General features: G+C 39.3%; 1 protein-coding gene across 1 annotated transcript; it reads left to right on the plus strand.

The window, feature by feature from the left end:
• Positions 1–3,693: 3,693 nt before the first annotated feature.
• On the plus strand, positions 3,694–8,009 carry LOC138890462 (uncharacterized). Its single transcript, XM_070173849.1, has 2 exons — positions 3,694–4,142; positions 6,698–8,009. Exons 1-2 carry the CDS (start codon positions 3,694–3,696, stop codon positions 8,007–8,009), a joined length of 1,761 nt encoding a protein of 586 aa, XP_070029950.1.
• The last annotated feature ends 11,116 nt before the right edge of the window (positions 8,010–19,125 follow it).

The following is a 19,125-nucleotide window of genomic DNA, read 5'->3' on the forward strand; positions in this document are numbered from 1 at the left end:
ATTGTGTAAATTCTATTTAGGCTTTGAAAGTTCTGTTCAATCTCAGTCTCGTGCCTCACAGTAGTCCTTTATCTAATTCTTGAAATTTCAAATTCTAGTGTAGTTAAAGGAGGTTACTGTGTTTGTAATAATATTCTTCTTCATCAATTTAGAAAATAAAAAGTAATTGTTTAAGTGATTGTTTGGTCTAGTGTTATTGAAGTTAATTAGAATATGTTATCATCTTCAGCAGGTCATAGTTTTCAACTTAATGATTTTCGGAGAATATTGATTTTTGAGAAAGTCTAAATGTTTCCTCACAAAGTGATATCTCTTTGTTAGATTGATTTGGGTGTTAATTGATTAGAGTAGTGTTAGTTTGTTAATAGATCATACTATTATATTTGTGAATTATTTAGCTTCGATTGAATTTTTGAGGCTTGTTGGTCTTTTTAGTCTTATTGGTCCGAGATGTTCCTGACAAAATAATTAAGAACGTGTCAAACATTTTTTGAAGGCTATGTGTCAAATCTATATTTAATTAATCAGAAGATCATTCCCTGATACTCTAAGAAGTTATAGAAAGGACCCTTTTATTGAACCTATTTTATTGAAATCTTAGGATGTTTGAAACCAGATCAATTATATAAATCCCACCAGTTCTTGCTTATCTAGGTATCCTGATTTTAGATTCCTTTTAGTTGTCTTGATCTTTGTTTAAACCTAACACTATTTTTTCATTGTTTGTTTTCTTAAGAATTGATTGTTTGAGCCTAGTACTTAGTTGAACTAATTATTTCGGTGATATTAATGCTTAACTGCCAGTTTATGCCTTTAGTTTCTTCATGAGTTGATGCTTGACATGAAGTCGCGTACTAATAGAAGAAGATTAAGAAACGAATTGCATGTTGGACTGTGGGAATGGGAAAAGACAACGGAAAGAAAAATTTACTATTCTATTTACATATTTTAGTTATCTTTCATTTATTTACTTTTATTACATTGCCTGCTAGGAGCATGTTTTAGGCCGACCACACTAGGGTAGGCAAACTTTAGGATTTTTGTTAGTTTTGGGGCGAGAGGTCGTTCCCTTAGTTAAATTTATCCGGGGAATGACCCGAATGATTTGTACATATTTTGTTCCGGGGAATGCCCCGTAGTACTTGTATATGGAGGCCAAAAATAGTGCTTGCAGTATTTTATTTTTATTTTTTTTATTTTTATTTTTTTTATTAGGTGGGGATGACCTCGAGCCCTTTTGCGTGTTTATTTTTCTATGTTTGTTTTATCTTAATTCGAATATTCTAAAAGCCGACTAGATCAAGTATGCAATCGTACTTGTTACGGGACTCGGAGAATACCTAGCACCTTTTCCCTGAATTAAATGAACCTCTTTACCCGAATCTCTGGTGCAGACTTAGTTTTGGAGTCTCAAATGTTTTGAAAGGAAAAAAAATTATTTTAGAAAAACGGAGACCTGACACACCGAAATCAAATGTCAGGTGGCGACTCTGAGTTAATCCTTTTGAACACAAATTTTTGTCACTTTTTAATTAAAAACCCTTTGGAGCTTTACAAATCTTTTTTATTTATTTAAATGGATTAAGTGAGAGTTGGTAAAAAAGGGGTGTGACAGCTCTGGCGACTCTGCTGGGGAGTTGCAGGTTCGAGCTGATACTTGATCTTGTTGGCTTTTAGAATATCCTGTTGAGGTGTTTATGTTTTTCTAGCTTTATCTGACTTTTATGTTTTATACTTTGTTATTATTTGCTAGTTGTTTATATGTTTACAGTTTTTTTTATTTTTTTATGTGTTTACTGCTTTATAACTGTCATCATTTGCATAACCCCGGATCTTCTTTCTGCAACAAGTATTTCAGAGTACGTTTGAGTGTACACGACCTTTTTGTGAGTCACCCGTGTATTTAGGGGGTGGCGTGGGAGCGTGGAGTGGGCGGACAGCTAGAGCAGCTGCCATCGACCACGTGCCGCCCCGAATTGCCTTGTGAACCCCAAACGTAGGTCAGCCTTTAGGTCATGCTTGTTTGCATCATATCATTTAAACCTAGCAGGGTTCAGTCCCTGGCACCATATCTCGTTGTAGGAGGCCTATCCAAATTATGCCAAAATGGGCTTATGGCCCAAAAACACATTTAATCATCCTTATGTGCTACATGCTGCATTTCTTCAGGGGTAGAAGGGTCATTTGTCAGACCAACGATATTTGAGGGTGAAGTAAAAAATGAAGCAAGTAGGGCCCACTCGCATTTTTCGTTCATAGTTTTCCAAAAATTCAAAACAAAAGGAGAAAAAGAAAAATCCAAAAAAGATTTTATATTTTCCATCATTTTCCAAAATCAAAAAAAAGGAGAGAAAAAGAAAATCCAAAGAGATTTTACATTTTCCATCATTTTTCAAAAAGACAAAAAATAGTTTTTCCAAACTAGTTGCATTTCATTTTAAAGCTTTCTTCCATGTCCGATCTTCCCGAACTACGCATACCTGATTCTCGTCTTTCTGGGCGGGATACGTAGGCAACTCACATATGGTCCGGTCTTCCTAGTGAGTCTTAGGTTCTTAACTTTGCGGAGTCTTAGCCATATCTTGCATGTCTAGCCACTTTTGGCCACATCGGAAATGGGGTCATTTTCGCAAAAGTAGTTCAATTACCCATGTCTTCGAATCTTGAGTTCACAACTAGGGGTCATATTACTTTAAAGTCCGTCCTTTTCAAGTTTGCATCTTTAGCCACTTCTGGCCATATCGGTCGTTCATGCAAAATGGGTCATTTCTGCAAATTAATTTTGGGCCATGATTATTGGGAGTTTGAACCCATATAAGCTTTAGTGAGGTATTCTCATGTCTTTGAGGTCACTATTTGTTGAGTTTGCACTTTTAGTCGCTTTCGGCCCCTCAGGCCATTTTGCAAAAATAGCCCAACCATCCCCTAGGAAATGTTGTGGTGTCACATAATATCTTGAGTCATTAACCATGTTTTCCCAATTCAGGTATGGATCCATTTACCAATGCTATAGTATCAATGGTGGTCAAAGTCCCTATAGGGCTAGTAAAATGGTGGAACATGTTCACATTACTTGAGCAGCGTGATCTGATGGGTAAATTAGGGATTCTTATTTCTTTGATGGACATCACTCCCCGTACCGACCTTGTAGAAGCAATGTTGACATTTTGGGACCTACAGGGAATGGTATTCAAGTTTGGGGATCTTGAGATGACACCCACCTTAGCTGAGATAGCCGGGTTAACTCGCCTGGCCATACCTAGATAAGGATTTGATTTACACAAGGGCTAATTCAAGCACCAAGTTCCTTAAGATCATAGGGATGGATTTAGAAAATCACATGACATGTTTAGATCAATCTTGGGTACCTTTGGACTTTTTATTCGAGAGGTTTGCTCGTCCTACTGGGTATGAGTCTTTCATAGATGAATTTTCCATATCATATGATTCTTGGAAGAAGAGGCGTCCTATGTTATTCACTATTGCATTGTTGGGTCTCCTGGTATTTCCTTTGGAGGGTAGACATATTAGCACGCGTCTATGGTCAATAATCTTTGCACTTTTCAATGATAAACACAGTACTGAAGTCACCTTAGTTCCGACAATTTTGGCAGAGATCTATCGTGTTTTACCAGGATTCGAGAAAGTAGGAGGTTCTTTGAGGAAAGCAACTTGTTGCTACAGCTGTGGATGATGGAACACTTACATCCCGCTGCCATGTTTGAGAAAGATGTGATTGACCATTATCTGAGAGATCGAGTGAAGTGCATTGAGCATAAAATGACGTTCGATAAGTTTGCCTTACCACTCGGAGTTCAGGCTTGGGTTGATTATTTAGGATCCTTGACTAAAGAGAAGATTTTGTGGTCATACCTATGGATTGATTTGGACGTGATCTTAGCAGGATCTCACGTGCAAGACTTCTTGGTACTGATTGGACTTTGGTGTACTAGACCATATACCCCTGCTAGAGTGATGCGTCAGTTAGGGAGGCAACAAGAAGTCTCCTACATTCTTGATTCTCGTGACTTCACTAGGGAATTTGACACTATGCCTCACAGGGAGATCGACATCCAGACCTATTGGCGTCATGCAATGAAGATGGGTAGAGATACTTTAGCAACTGACCCGCATTCACCTGGGTATACCCATGAGTACTTCATATGGCTACAGTCTACTCACCGGGGGGGGGTTAGTAGGCCATTGCCCTGACGTGTTAGAGGAGTATTTGACGAGGAGGTCACCTCGCGGATATTACTTAGATAGTTGATGGATCGATTTACCCAGGCAGAGGAGGCCCATGCAGCATAAATGGTTGGGATTCGAGCTACACTTCAGTCATTGAGATCACAATTGGCAGGGTTGGTAGAAAATATGGGACAACACCGTGAGTACCTTACGAGAGTTAGCCTTCCAGATGCAGGCGCACATTCCAAGATTCTCATTCCAGATAGTCTCATGTTGTCTTTTACTTTCGTGTCTTGTCTAGGAGTACCGAGTCCTTTAAGTAGTGTCAGATTCTATCGTAGTGTAGTCGAGCCCGTCATGTCTTTCATTAGCGTACTTCCCATTGTATTTTAACAGCGAAAAGTTTTTAAATGAAAAATCCCAAAAATATTTTATTTTTAGTTTATTTTCTATCACTCTTCCAAAACTATGCTTGGTCTGATTCATAAGGGATATGATACGTAGGCAACCTATAACGGGTTCGATCAAATCATTTTTGGTTCCAAAAAAAAAGAAAAAAAAAGAGAAAGAAAAGAAGAGAGTGAAAAGCCAAAAGAAAAGAGTGGGAAGAAAATGATGTGCAAGGAAAAGAAAGAGAAGGAAGGATTGAAATGAGCAACTTGGAATGATGCCATATGACCCTGCGATCTTCAAAGCCATTTTAGAACCGTTAATTGTTGCTAGGTGCATTGCACGTAACGTGATATTATTATTTGATAAATGCCCTAACGCTAACATGGTGGTATTGTGTTGTTGTCCTCTGTTATCGTTATTTAATTTCAGGAAGGTGGTTAGTTTGTTGGCATCCTGGCAAGTCATCCATACAACACCCGATCAAAGCATCAAACAGTTATGGCTAGCAAGGAAACAGACACTGGAGTTGTAGAACTACCAAGGGAGATTGTTGAGTCGGAATCTGAATTGCAAGAGGAGGTCCGGAGGTTGAAGCATCAGATGGCAGAAATGTATCAATCCTGGATTAAAGGACACCCTCCACCCTCGTTCCCTACCAACTACACAGAAAACCCTACTTCCATCCCAGCACTCTCTCAATCCCAGATGCCCAATACTATTGATCTTTCCCCACAACACGCACCTGGCTTTACCCCTTACCACAACTACCCCGACACTTTAGCCCAAACTTTTCATGCTCCGCCAGCCAAAACAACCTCGTACCCTGCTCCGACATCTGCTCCTATTTTTGTACCCCTTACACAAGCTACCGTCCACCGATCCTCTAGTGAGCTCACATTCCTCGCTACAGATGCCCACTACTATGCATCGGAGCCCATATTCAAATCCCAGATCCTTACTCTTACACTCCCCAATTTGAGCCTCATATTGAAACTGACAAACCACCCAAGAACGCAGAGTAAGAAGAGATGTTTAGGAAGGTACAGAGTCTGGAGGAATCATTAGATATATGCAAGAGTTGGGAAACCAAGTGAGTGTGGCCTATAAGAATTTGTGTTTGTTCACCGATGTCTAACTGCCTGCCGGGTTCAAGATGCCCAAGTTTACTTGTATGGCGGACATGGAGATCCTGTATCTCATCTGAGGGGTTATTGTAGTAAAATGAGAGGCGACGTGGGAAAAGAAGAATTACTAATGGCATACTTCAACCAAAGTCTTAGTGGGGCAGCGTTAGAATGGTACACCCGCCAGGACGCTAGCAGGTGGTACACCTGGGACGATATGGCTCAGGCCCTCGCCCAACACTTTTAGTACAATATAGACATTGTTCCAGACTGCCTATCTCTGACCAAGGTTGAAAATAAACCCAGTGAAAGCTTTAGAGAATATGGGTTCCGATGGAGGGAGCAAGCTGCACAAGTCAATCCTCCGATGGAAGAAGACGAGATGGTTAATACTTTCTTCAAGCCCTGGAGCCCACTTACTATGGCCACTTGATCTCAGCCATTGGTAAGTCTTTCAATGATGTGGTAAAGATGGGAGAAATGGTGGAAGGGGGTCTCAAGTTGAATAAGATCATGAGCTATTCTGCTATAAAAGCAACCACCCAGGCAATCTAGAATAGTACCAGAAGTTTGCTAGGCAAGAAGAAGAAGGAAGATGTCACTATGGTTGTCTCCGGATCATGGCATGGCCAGAGGGGTTCACCTCATCAGTACACCCATCCTGGACCCCGACCTCAAACCTACACCCAAGCTCCATATAATCCACCCCAACATTACTTTTCCCCGCAAAACCCCCAATACTCAGCCAGGCTATCCAAATACCTTGTTCACCATGCACAGGCATATGCTCAACCCCCTACTTACCCACAATGGCGTGCCCCAGTCCCATATAATACCTACCCAACTCTACAAAATGAATATCTACCCCCACAACCTTACCAAAACCCTAATGGTTCAAATTTTCGATCAAGGCCAGCGTATAGAAGAGAGAGGCAGCAACGAAAATAGACTTTCACCCCGCTTAGTGAGTCTTATGCTAGTCTGTTTCAAAGGTTAAGGCAGTTGGACGCCTTGAGGCCGATTGAGTCAAAGATACCAAATCCTCCTTCAAAGAACCTCGATTATGCCCTGAGGTGTGCCTATTGTTCTAATGCTCCAGGGCATGACATAGATAAGTGCTGGCATTTGAAAAGGGCAATCCAGGAGCTCATTGATACAAACCAAATTGTAGTCCAAAGCCCAAACGCACCAAACATCAACCACAACCCTTTGCTAGCCTATGAAGAGACACATATGATTGAAATAGTTCACAAGGATGGGGAGCCCAAGAAGTCTTCTAAGTTCGTCATGATGATTTGGGCCAGTGAAAGTAATTTGGTTAAAGTTCCAAACTCTACCAAAGCAAATCCCTTGACAGTTGAAGGGGCGACAGAAAAGCCGAGCTCGCTCAATTTGAATCCATATGTGTTGGTCGTGAAAGGGCCCTCAAAAGATATTGGGGCAAGTCCGAAAAGTTCAAAGGTTTTAGTGCCAGGGATTCCAAGTAAGTCTGTTATAGTTGTGAAGGGGGATCCTATCACCCCTATCATCATTAAACCAGTGACTCAACTGCCAGTGATCGATGCCAAGGATGTTCCGTGGAACTACAAACAAGTGATAGTGACATACAAAGGAAAAGAAATAGAGAAAGAGGTTAATGAAACTGGAGGATTGACTCGTTCTGGGAGATGTTTCACCTCAGAAGAATTAAGGAAAGCCAAGCCATTCATGGATAGCCAAATGCCAATAAATAAATCGGTCACCGAGGAAGAGGCTGAGGATTTCCTGAAAAAGATGAAAGTGCAGGATTATTCCATTGTGGAGCAATTAAAGAAAACACCAACTCATATTTCTCTTTTGTCTTTGCTGATACATTCAGATGAACATCGTAAGGTCTTGATGAAGATTTTGAATGAGGCACATGTTCCTGATAAGATCATAGTGAATCACTTAGAAAAGATAGCTAGCAAGATTTTCGAAGTAAATAGGATCACTTTCTCGGATGATGAACTTCCTATGGAGGGTACAAAACACAACCGAGCTCTTTATCTCACGGTGAAGTGTGAAGATTCTATCGTCTCAAGGGTTTTGGTTGACAATGGCTCTAGTGCAAACATTTGTCCCCTGTCTACTCTGCAAAAACTAAAGATTGGCACCGAAAGAATCCACTTGAACAATGTGTGTGTTCGAGGCTTTGATGGGGGATGTAAACATTATGTTGGAGATATAATGCTCGAATTGTCGATAGGGCCAGTTGAGTTCACCATGGAATTCCAAGTGTTAGATGTGGCTGTCTCCTACAATCTGTTATTGGGCAGGCCCTAGATACATGTTGCTAAGGTAGTCTCATCATCTCTGCACCAAATGGTGAAGTTCGAATGGGACAGGCAGAAAATAGTTGTGCACGGTGATGAGGACCTGTCAGCTCGTAATGGAAGGAAAATGCATTTCGGGTCCTAAGTTATCTTCTGCGTTCATCATGGTTGCGAATGAAATGTTGAAGAATGGTTTTGTGCCGGGCAAGGGTCTGGGCTCATCTCTGCAGGGTATTGTGCATCCAGTGCGCACCAGTGGGAATCTTGATACATTTGGTTTGGGATTCACGCCTACCGAGAAGGACGTGAAAAGGGTTAAAAATCTGAAACATAAGGTATGGTCGCTCCCCAAGCCCGTCCCACACATATCTAAGTCTTTTGTCAAGCCAGGTGACGAAAAACCTCCAACCTCCTCAATCCCAAAACCTGTGATCGATGTTGATGAAGAGCTGATCATGAGGTTCCAAAGTCTGTTCGAAGAGGTCAATATGGTAGAAGTTGGTGAAGGCTCTAGTAAAGCAGATGTGCGGCTCGTTGGCCCCAACTTGAAGCTTAGCAATTGGGAAGCTACTCCTCTCCCCACCAGGAAGGAGTTTTGGTAGTTTGCTTAGTTTTCCTTTCTGTTATCTGGGTTATTCTGGGGTTGTAATCCAGATTTTTAGTTTTTGCTTGTTTTGATGTTCAAACCCTTCTATCTTTTTATTTTCAATGAAATGCAATTTCCCGTTTTCCGTTATTCTTAATAGTATTTTTCTTTTGTACAGTTCTTTTTATGCTGGTTGTAGTGACATGATGTGTATGAAGAATTTTCAGCCAAGTCTTAAAAGCCAATCTAATTCTAAAATAACAATCGAAGAAGTAGAATATGATGATGAAATAGAATATGATGAAGAAGCAGCATTTGAGGAAATTAGTAAAGAAGTAAAACAATTTGAAGAAAAAACAAAGCCTAATTTGAGTGAGACTGAAACAATCAATTTAGGGGATCAGGATGATGTTAGGGAAACCAAGATAAGTGTGCATTTAGAACCGCAAGTTAAGGAAGAAATAATCAAAACATTGTTTGAGTACAAAGATGTCTTTGCATGGTCATATGACAATATGCCGGGACTGGGCACTGATCTGGTAATTCATAAATTGCCGACTTATCCAAAATTCCCTCCTGTCAAGCAAAAGTTGCGAAAGTTCAAAACTGATCTGAATGTGAAGATCAAAGAAGAAATCACAAAGCAGCTTACTGCAAAGGTCATTCGGGTCACTCGATATCCCACTTGGTTAGCCAATGTTGTGCCAGTACCAAAGAAGGATGGTAGGACCAGGGTATGTGTTGATTACCATGATCTTAACAAAGGGAGCCCAAAGGATGATTTTCCATTGCCGAACATTCACATTCTGATCGATAATTGTGTCAAGCATGAAATTGGGTCTTTTGTGGATTGTTATGCGGGATCTCACCAGATCTTGATAGATGAGGAAGATGCAGAAAAGACAGCGTTCATCATGCCATGGGGAACATATTGCTACCGGGTAATGCCATTTAGTTTGAAGAATGCTGGGGCAACTTACATGAGGGCAATGACCACCATATTTTATGACATGATACACAGGGATATCGAGGTTTATGTAGATGATGTGATCATAAAGTCAAAGAAGTAGTTTGATCATGTCAAGGACTTGAGGAAGTTTTTCCAAAGGTTCCGTAGGTACAACCTCAAGCTCAATCCAGCGAAATATGCGTTTGGTGTCCTGTCGGGGAAGCTGCGGGGATTCGTGGTTAGTAGACGCGACATTGAGTTAGATCCGTCGAAGATCAAAGCCATTCAAGAGTTACCGTCTCCAAAGAACAAAACAGAGGTGATGAGTTTGCTTGGAAGGTTAAATTACATCAGCAGGTTTATTTCTCAGCTCACGACAACCTGTGAGCCCATCTTTAAGCTGTTGAAGAAGAACACCACAGTCAACTGGACTGACGAGTGTCAAGAATCTTTTGATAAGATTAAGAGGTACCTGTCAAACCCACCTGTGCTGGTCCAACCAGAGCCTGGGAGACCTTTGATTCTCTATTTGACAGTCTTGGATAATTCTTTTGGCTGTGTATTGGGTGAACATGACATCACGGGAAAGAAGAAGCAAGCAATCTATTATCCCAGTAAGAAGTTCACTCCCTATGAGGTTAAGTACACTCTACTTGAGAGGACCTGTTGAGCCCTGACTTGGGTGGCATAAAAGTTGAAGCATTATTTGTCGTCCTACATTACTTACCTCATTTCTCGCATGGATCCTCTAAAGTACATCTTTCAGAAGCTTATTCCCACGGGAAGACTTTCAAAGTGGCAGATTTTACTTACATAGTTTGACATTATCTATGTGACTCGGACCGCGATGAAAGCCCAAGCCTTGGCTGACCACTTGGCCGAGAATCCGGTGGATGATGAATATGAGCCACTGAAGACTTATTTTCCTGATGAAGAGGTCATGTGTGTTGACGAGGTTGACCATGATGAAAAGCCAGGTTGGAAACTCTTCTTTGATGGAGCTGCTAATATGAAAGGTGTTGGAATAGGGGCTCTACTTATCTCTGAAACAGGGCAACACTACCCTGTAACAACCCAACTTCGATTTTATTGCACCAACAACATGGCCAAGTATGAAGCATGCATTCTGGGTTTGTGGTTAGCTGTAGACATGGGAGTCCAGGAAATACTGGTTTTGGGAGATTCATATTTGTTGGTTCATCAGATTCAAGGAGAATGGGAGACTCGCGACTTGAAGCTTATACCATACCGATAATGTCTGCATGATCTTTGTCGACGATTCAGGTCGGTAGAATTTAAACATATTCCAAGGATTCACAATGAGATTGCCAATACTTTGGCTACTCTGTCATCAATGTTACATCATCCGGACAAGGCTTATGTCGACACCGTGCATATCCAAGTTCGTGATTAACATGCTTATTGTAATGTGGTTGAAGAGAAAATTGATGGCGAACCTTGGTTCCAGGATATCAAGGAATACATGACGTCTGGCTAGTGGATATTTCTTGAGTGGAGGAATCTTGTACAAGAGGACTCCAGATTTAGGACTACTGAGGTGCACAGATGCTAAAGAAGCTTCAACTATCATGGCCAAAGTACATTCTGGAGTTTGCGTGCCGCATATGAAAGGGTATGTGTTGGCAAAGAAGAAACTTCAAGCAGGTTATTATTGGCTCACCATGGAACGGGAATGTATCAGTTTTGTTCGCAAGTGTCATCAATGCCAGGTACATGGTGAGTTGATTCATTCTACCCCATATGAGTTACACACAATGTCTGCACCTTGGCCTTTTGTTGCCTGGGGCATGGATGTCATTGGACTAATTGAGCAAGCAGCGTCAAACGGGCATAGTTTTATTCTGGTAGTCATTGATTATTTTACCAAGTGGGTCGAAGCTGTAACTTTCAAGTCTGTGACCAAGAACGCAGTGGTGGATTTTGTTCATTCAAATATCATTTGTCGATTCGGAATTCCCAAGGTGATCATCACAGACAATGCTGCTAATCTCAATGGTCATTTGATGAAAAAGGTATGCCAATAGTTCAAGATCATCATCGAAACTCTACCCCGTATCGCCCCAAAGCAAATGGAGTTGTTGAGGCTGCCAATAAACTTATAGAAGATACTTCGTAAGATGGTTCAAGGTTCTAGGTAGTGGCATGAAAAGTTGTCTTTTGCCTTACTGGGTTATCGCACTACTATTCGCACTTCAGTAGGTGCAACTCCTTATTTGCTGGTATATGGAACTGAGGCAGTTATACCTGTGGAAGTTGAGATTCCATACCTTCGGATCGTTGCAGAAGCTGAAATTGATGATGATGAGTGGGTCAAAACCTGGCTTGAGCAGTTGAGTTTGATTGATGAGAAAAGATTGGCTGTAGTATGTCATGGTCAATTGTATCAGAAGAGAATGGCAAGAGTGTACAACAAAAAGGTGCGTCCTCAAAAATTCAAAGTGGGTCAGATGGTATTGAAACGCATCCTTCCTCATCAGGTGGAAGCTAAAGTCAAGTTCCCCCCAAACTGGTAGAGGCCATTCATTGTGACAAGAGTGTTGCCCAATAATGCTTTGTATTTAATAGACATAGAAGGCAAATGTGTAGATATGGTTATCAATTCTGATGCAGTTAAGAGGTACTATGTATGATTTCTTTGCTTACCTCCAATTGTATTTTGTACTTGGCATGTTCAAAGTTGAAATGACGAAGGCATTTTGTTCCGCTACCCAAATACTTTCATCCTTTGCTACCCCTTTTGAGCCTTATTTATTTTCTTTCATATCCCTCTTTTGGAATCAGTAGCAGAATTAGAAAAAATATGATGAAAAAATGAAAAATAAGAAAAATGAAAAAAAAAGGAAAAAGAAAATAAAAAAAAGGAAAAGAAAAGAAAGAAATAAAAAAAGGAAGAAAGAAAAGAAAAGAAAAAGGGAACAAAAACAAACAACTTTCTTTTGAACTACATCCGACTTGATTCTTTTTAAGGATACGTAAGCAGCCTTACAGTTCGGTCCCATCAAAATAAAAATAAAAATAAAAATTCCCCAGACCAAAAGAGACTAGGGCTGAAGTTTTGGTTTTGAAAAGGTCTGATTCCAAAAGTTGTAATTTTGACCCCTTTTCATCTTAAGTTAGTTTGAGCCTTCATGCCACCCTTTCTTTCTAACTCCGTTCAAAAGCCTACATTACGGTCCAAAGAAAGGCCTTCCGATCAATCTTTGAGGATGCCAGATCAAGCAAGATAGAGGTATGATTTACATCATGGGTAACACTTTGTTCATGGGCGCAAGAGAGAAAATTTAAAATGAGAGAGTCTTATTGGTGAAAACCCTCGCGGGCACCGTAAGGCGATGGTGAGTTGATAGATGAACAAATGAGAGAGGCTTGTTGGTGAAAACCCTTTAGGGCACTACAAGTCAAATGAGGCTCATGACTTTACAGAGAAATTGGATCAGTAAAAGCCCAGTTTTAAAGTATGAAGACATGACATGAACTGAAAATATGATTGGTTGGACGGATTAGGCTGATCAGTCCGAAATGCATGTCATGATCATTGGAGCTGGCTGCTTCCCTTAGATAAGTCTTCTTTTTCTCATTCTTCTTCATATATTCATCTGTGTTCAAAATTTTCCTTTGTTCCTTTTGTCAAAAATCATTTCACTTTGCTCTTTGAGTCTATTTTTATGGGTCTCTTTCTAGTCAGCCCTTGTTGAATAAGCAGGAAAGGATTTCAAAGCCTACTACCAGCTTCTAAATTGCACAAAGCGGAGTCCGGCCAGGCACATCACAATTGACTTGATTTAGAATAAGCAGTATGGTGATAACTGAGGTTCAGGCAATCAAGTGAATCTTGAATTTTGAGAAAATACAAGGATTCAACAACTTTCAAAATGAAAACATAATGCAACAAGTGAGTGTGAGAGATTCAGGTCATGCAGAGGTTTTGTGGTCCAGTTCCAATCAAAAAGTCAAACAACTCATTGCTAGCCCAAAGCAGCTAATCAGAATGAAGCATGGAAGTGGCGGAAGCAGACACTCAGCAATAACGCCACAAACTAACCACCACGTTTTCAAACTAACAAGATTGTATTTGTCTGAAACGGGGGCAAGATTTTTTTTTAATCCACAGGGACCTCCCATGGAAAAGCATGGTTCAGGGAGCAAGAAATTCTGTTCAGAATCCTCCAAGACGAGAGCATGGCTTAGGTAAGTTCATTCTCAATTTTCAGGACCCTCCTGGATAATGAGATTTAATTTAAAATTTCAGGACCCTCCTGGATAATGGGATTTAATTTTAAAAGTTCTCAGGACCCTCCTAGATAATGAGATTTAATTTAAAAGTTCTCAGGACCCTCCTGGATAATGAGATTTAATTTAAAATTTTCAGGACCCTCCTGGATAATGAGATTTAGTTTTTAAGTTTTGAGGACCCTCCTGGATAATGAGATTTAATTTTAAGTTTTAGCGTAGGTTCTCCCTTTAGAAAATATAATTTAGCTTTAAAGTTATCACTCTTAAGATGAAATTTAATTTGAAGTTTTCAGGGCCCTCCTGGATAATGGGATTTAGCTTTTAAATTCTTAGAGCTCTGTAGGTAACATGATCCGATTTACACTCACAAACATGCCCAGATCCCAAACTGGGGCAGAAAAATTTCTTTTGTTTTGTCTGTTTTGTTGCAATATCAGGCGCCCACCTGGATAACGAGGGAATACAATTCAAGTTTTCGGTAATCAGGCGCCCACCTGGATAACGAGGGAATACAATTCAAGTTTTCGGTAATCAGGCGCCCACCTGGATAATGAGGGAATGCAATTCAAGTTGTTGGAAATATCAGGCGCCCACCTGGATAAGAGGGAATACAGTTTCAAGTTTAGCAATCAGGCACCTATCTGGATAACGAGGAAAGACAATTCAAGTTGTTGGCAATATTAGGCGCCCACCTGGATAACGAGGGAATACAATTTCAAGTTTAGCAATCAGGCGCCCACCTGGATAACGAGGGAATAAAATTCAAGTTGTTGGTAATCAGGCACCCACCTGGATAACGAGGAAATACAATTCAAGTTGTTGGCAATATCGGGCACCCACCTGGATAACGAGGGAATACAGTTCAAGTTTAGCAATCAGGCGCCCACCTGGATAACGAGGGAATACAATTTAAGTTGTTGGTAATCAGGCGCCCACCTGGATAACGAGGGAATACAATTCAAGTTTAGCAATCAGGCGCCCACCTGGATAACGAGGGAATACAATTCAAGTTTATTAATCAGGCGCCCACCTGGAGAATGAGGGAATACAATTCAAGTTGTTGGCAATATCAGGCGCCCACCTGGATAACGAGGGAATACAGTTTTAAGTTTTAGCAATCAGGCGCCCACCTGGATAACGAGAAAATACAGTTCAAGTTTTGGTAATCAGGCACCCACTTGGATAACGAGGGAATACAATTCAATTGTTGGTAATCAGGCGCCCACCTAGATAACGAGGGAATATAATTCAGGTTTTGGAAATCAGGCACCCACCTGGAGAACGAGGGAACTCGTTTTATACCAAATTCAAGCTATTGGCAGGCGCCCACCTGGAGAATAAGGGAATTCATTTCAGAGTTACTTCAATTCGCAAATTCAAGAAGCATCAGGAGCCCGCCTGAATAACAGGGTTCATTTTTCTCATGTTGAAGATCAAGTAGAGATTCAAGGAAGATTCAAGACAAGAAGTAGATAGAATCTTGTATTTTTCTTTTATTTTGTTGTAATATTTCCTTTTATTTTTTATGTGACGGCAGGAACTGCGGACCGGAACCTCGACGACACTTCACTCGGCTTTCCACCTGGGTACTCCATCGTCCTTCTCACTTATGAACTACATGTGGCCTGATTTTTTTTATAGGCAAGGATATGTAGGCAGCTCAGATACTAGGGCTCGGTCGCATTCTCTTCCTTTCTCTTAGTTTTTGGGTCTTTCTAAATAAGGGTCGGGTCAAAAATATGTCTTCTTGTTCTTTGTGTGAAAACACTTTGTGTTTTCCGTCAAAGAGGGGTAGCTGAAGACATGTAATTTTGACTCGCGCATTAGAATCACCTTTAATAGTCCTAGTATTTTTAGGATATTACTTGAGCTTATTTTTATATAGTTCATTCTATTTTTAAATTTTAATTCTATTTTTGGGCACCAAAAAGACAAAAAACAATAGTTCCACTTTTCTATTTAATTCAATATTAGGTATTTTGGAAAGATATATTATTATTTTTTTAACCTATTTTTATTCTAATATAATCACTGAAAATAAATATACAAAAATAGTTTCATATTTTATTTTATTTCTATTTAGTTTAGGTTATTAACATTTTTATAGCAATATACTTTTTGTTTTCACTTTTATTTTGAATATAATAATTTATAAAAAAAGATATATAAAAATATAGTTTCATAGTATGATATATTTTCCTTTAATTAATTAGAATTAATTTTAAATCATTTTTTAAAAAAGAAAAGTTCAAGTTTCTAATTATTGGATTTAAAAGAGTTAGAACCCACTAAATTTGAGCTCAATTGCCCCAAAATTACCCCACCAAAATCTGCCCAAGTAGCCCAATCCGGCCAACCCAATCCCCTGACCTAAATGCCAATCCAAACGGCACCCCCTCCTTCTCTTCGCCTCTGCCGCGCCCAAACACCATAACCTCACCAGAACTCGTCCAAACCAGCTAGTCACTCACCCAAACTCGCCTCATATGGTCCCCATGGTCCCCCTCCTCTCCTCTCCTTATTCCACGTCACTCAAATCGTACAATCCTCATCATAGCAATTAGATTCACGCGTTTTTCCTTTCTTTTTCGTTCGATGTGAAGCAAATCCGAGACCCTTGAATAAATCTTGGAAGAATGGGAACTGTTGGATGAATAATTTTGTCCAAAGTCTCCATTTTTCCAATTTTTGTTAGTGAAAGGGGATTTTTGGAATTTATTTGAGGGCAAATTCGGGTTTTGGGGGGCTTTCTTGGAGAAGAGGGAGGAGGAAGATTCTACGGTGCCTATATATTTGGGGATTTTCGGACAGAGGAAGGGAGAAGAAAACTTTGGTAGGAAAATTGGGGTTCTAAGAGAGTGTTCTTCTTTTTCTCAATTGTTCATCTTCATTTTTTATTTCCAGAAAAGAAAAAAAAAAGAGTCTCATTCAACCTTTAATTTTCTTTTTCATTAAATTCCAAAAAAGAAAAAATAATGACTCTATTTTGGATGTTATTCGAGTTTAAATTCAGAAACATCTCAGCTCCTTTTCTTGGATTTAGATTTTTGGTTTCCCTTTTTGAGCGAGAAATAGCCGAGTGAAGTTCGCTTGCCGATTCGAGGTCGGTTCGTGAATCCTGCTCGATTTGCACCTGCTATTTTTACGAGTTTACTGGTTGAGTTACCTTGCTGGCCTTCTTTGTACGTCCAAAAACATAGTCTAGTTGGAAGATCTTGAGGTTCAATCCCTTATCCTTCTCTTATTTATTGTGTTAATGGTAGTGACAAGCATGATATTAGTCTTTGACTTAATTATGTTTGTTTCTTGTCTAAGATTTGTGAATCACTTTCGCGTATTTTTGTTTTAGTTGCCTTTGTAAGAATTCATCTTAGCTACATTGAGTAGTTTGTGAATATTGTGTAAATTCTATTTAGGATTTGAAAGTTCTGTTCAATCTCAGTCTCGTGCCTCGCAGTAGTCCTTTATCTAATTCTTGAAGTTTCAAATTCTAGTGTAGTTAAAGGAGGTTACTGTTTTTGTGATAATATTCTTCTTCATCAATTTAGAAAATAAAAAGTAATTGTTTAAGTGATTGTTTGGTCTAGTGTTATTGAAGTTAATTAGAATATGTTATCATCTTCAGCAGGTCATAGTTTTCAACTAAATGATTTTCGGAGAATATTGATTTTTGAGAAAGTCTAAATGTTTCCTCACAAAGTGATATCTCTTTGTTAGATTGATTTGGGTGTTAATTGATTAGAGTAGTGTTAGTTTGTTAATAGATCATACTATTATATTTGTGAATTATTTAGCTTCGATTGAATTTTTGAGGCTTGTTGGTCTTTTTAGTCTTATTGGTCCGAGATGTTCCTGACAAAATAATTAAGAACGTGTCAAACATTTTTTGAAGGCTATGTGTCAAATCTATATTTAATTAATCAGAAGATCATTCCCTGATACTCTAAGAAGTTATAGAAAGGACCCTTTTATTGAACCTATTTTATTGAAATCTTAGGATGTTTGAAACCAGATCAATTATATAAATCCCACCAGTTCTTGCTTATCTAGGTATCCTGATTTTAGGTTCCTTTTAGTTGTCCTGATCTTTGTTTAAGCCTAACACTATTTTGTTCACTTTTTTTTTCTTAAACTTTGATTGTTTGAGCCTAGTACTTAGTTGAACTAATTGTTTCGGTGATATTAATGTTTAACTGGCAGTTTATGCCTTTAGTTTCTTCATGAGTTGATACTTGACATGAAGTCGCGTACTAATAGAAGAAGATTAAGAAACGAATTGCATGTTGGACTGTGGGAATAGGAAAAGACAACGAATTTTTTTTTTACTATTCTATTTACATATTTTAGTTCTCTTTCATTTATTTACTTTTATTACATTACCCGCTAGGAGCATGTTTTTTGACCAACCACACCAGGGTTGACAAACTTTAGGATTTTTGTTAGTTTTAGGGCGAGAGGTCGTTCCCTAGTTCAATTTATCCGAGGAATGCCCCGAAGGATTTGTACATATTTTGTTCCAGGGAATGCCCTGTAGTACTTGTATATGGAGGCCAAAAATAGTGCTTGCAGTATTTTATTTTTTATTTTCATTTTTCTTTTATTAGGTGGGGATGACCTCGAGCCCTTTTGCGTGTTTATTTTTCTGTGTTTGTTTTACCTCAATTCGAATATTCTAAAAGCCGACTAGATCAAGTATGCAACCGTACTAGTTACGGGACTCGGGGAATGCCTAGCACCTTCTTCCCGAGTCAAATGAACCCCCTTACCCGAATCTCTGGTGCAGACTTAGTTTTGAAGTCTCAAGTGTTTTGAAAGGAAAAAAAATTATTTTAGAAAAACGGTGACCTGACGCACCGAAATCAAATGTCAGGTGGCGACTCTAAGTTAATCCTTTTGAACACAAATTTTTGTCACTTTTTAATTAAAACTCTTTGGAGCTTTACAAATCTTTTTATTTATTTAAATGAATTAAGTGAGAGTTGGTAAAAAAGGGGTGTGACAGCAGGAAATAAATTTAAATGAAATGCAATCGGATGATGATTCACCCACTAGTCATGTTGTTCAAGTTAACCCAACTAATCCAAATGTTGCCCCGGTTGACCCCCTTGTTACTACCACTACTTTTTCTAGACAACCTTCTAAACGGGCCGAAGCATCTCTTGTTTGGACATTTTTTATTCAAATAAAAGAAAAAAATAAAGCTAAATGTAAAATTTGTGGCAAAGAATTAGTTTTTCACTATGTTGATCGGGGGAACGAGAAGTTTGAGGAGACACATAATGATACACCCTCAAGATAAAGCTAAATATTTTCAAATGAAAGCTGCGGCCGGGGAGT

Source organism: Nicotiana sylvestris, chromosome 4, assembly GCF_000393655.2.
Source record: "Nicotiana sylvestris chromosome 4, ASM39365v2, whole genome shotgun sequence".
Taxonomy (NCBI): Eukaryota; Viridiplantae; Streptophyta; class Magnoliopsida; order Solanales; family Solanaceae; genus Nicotiana; species Nicotiana sylvestris.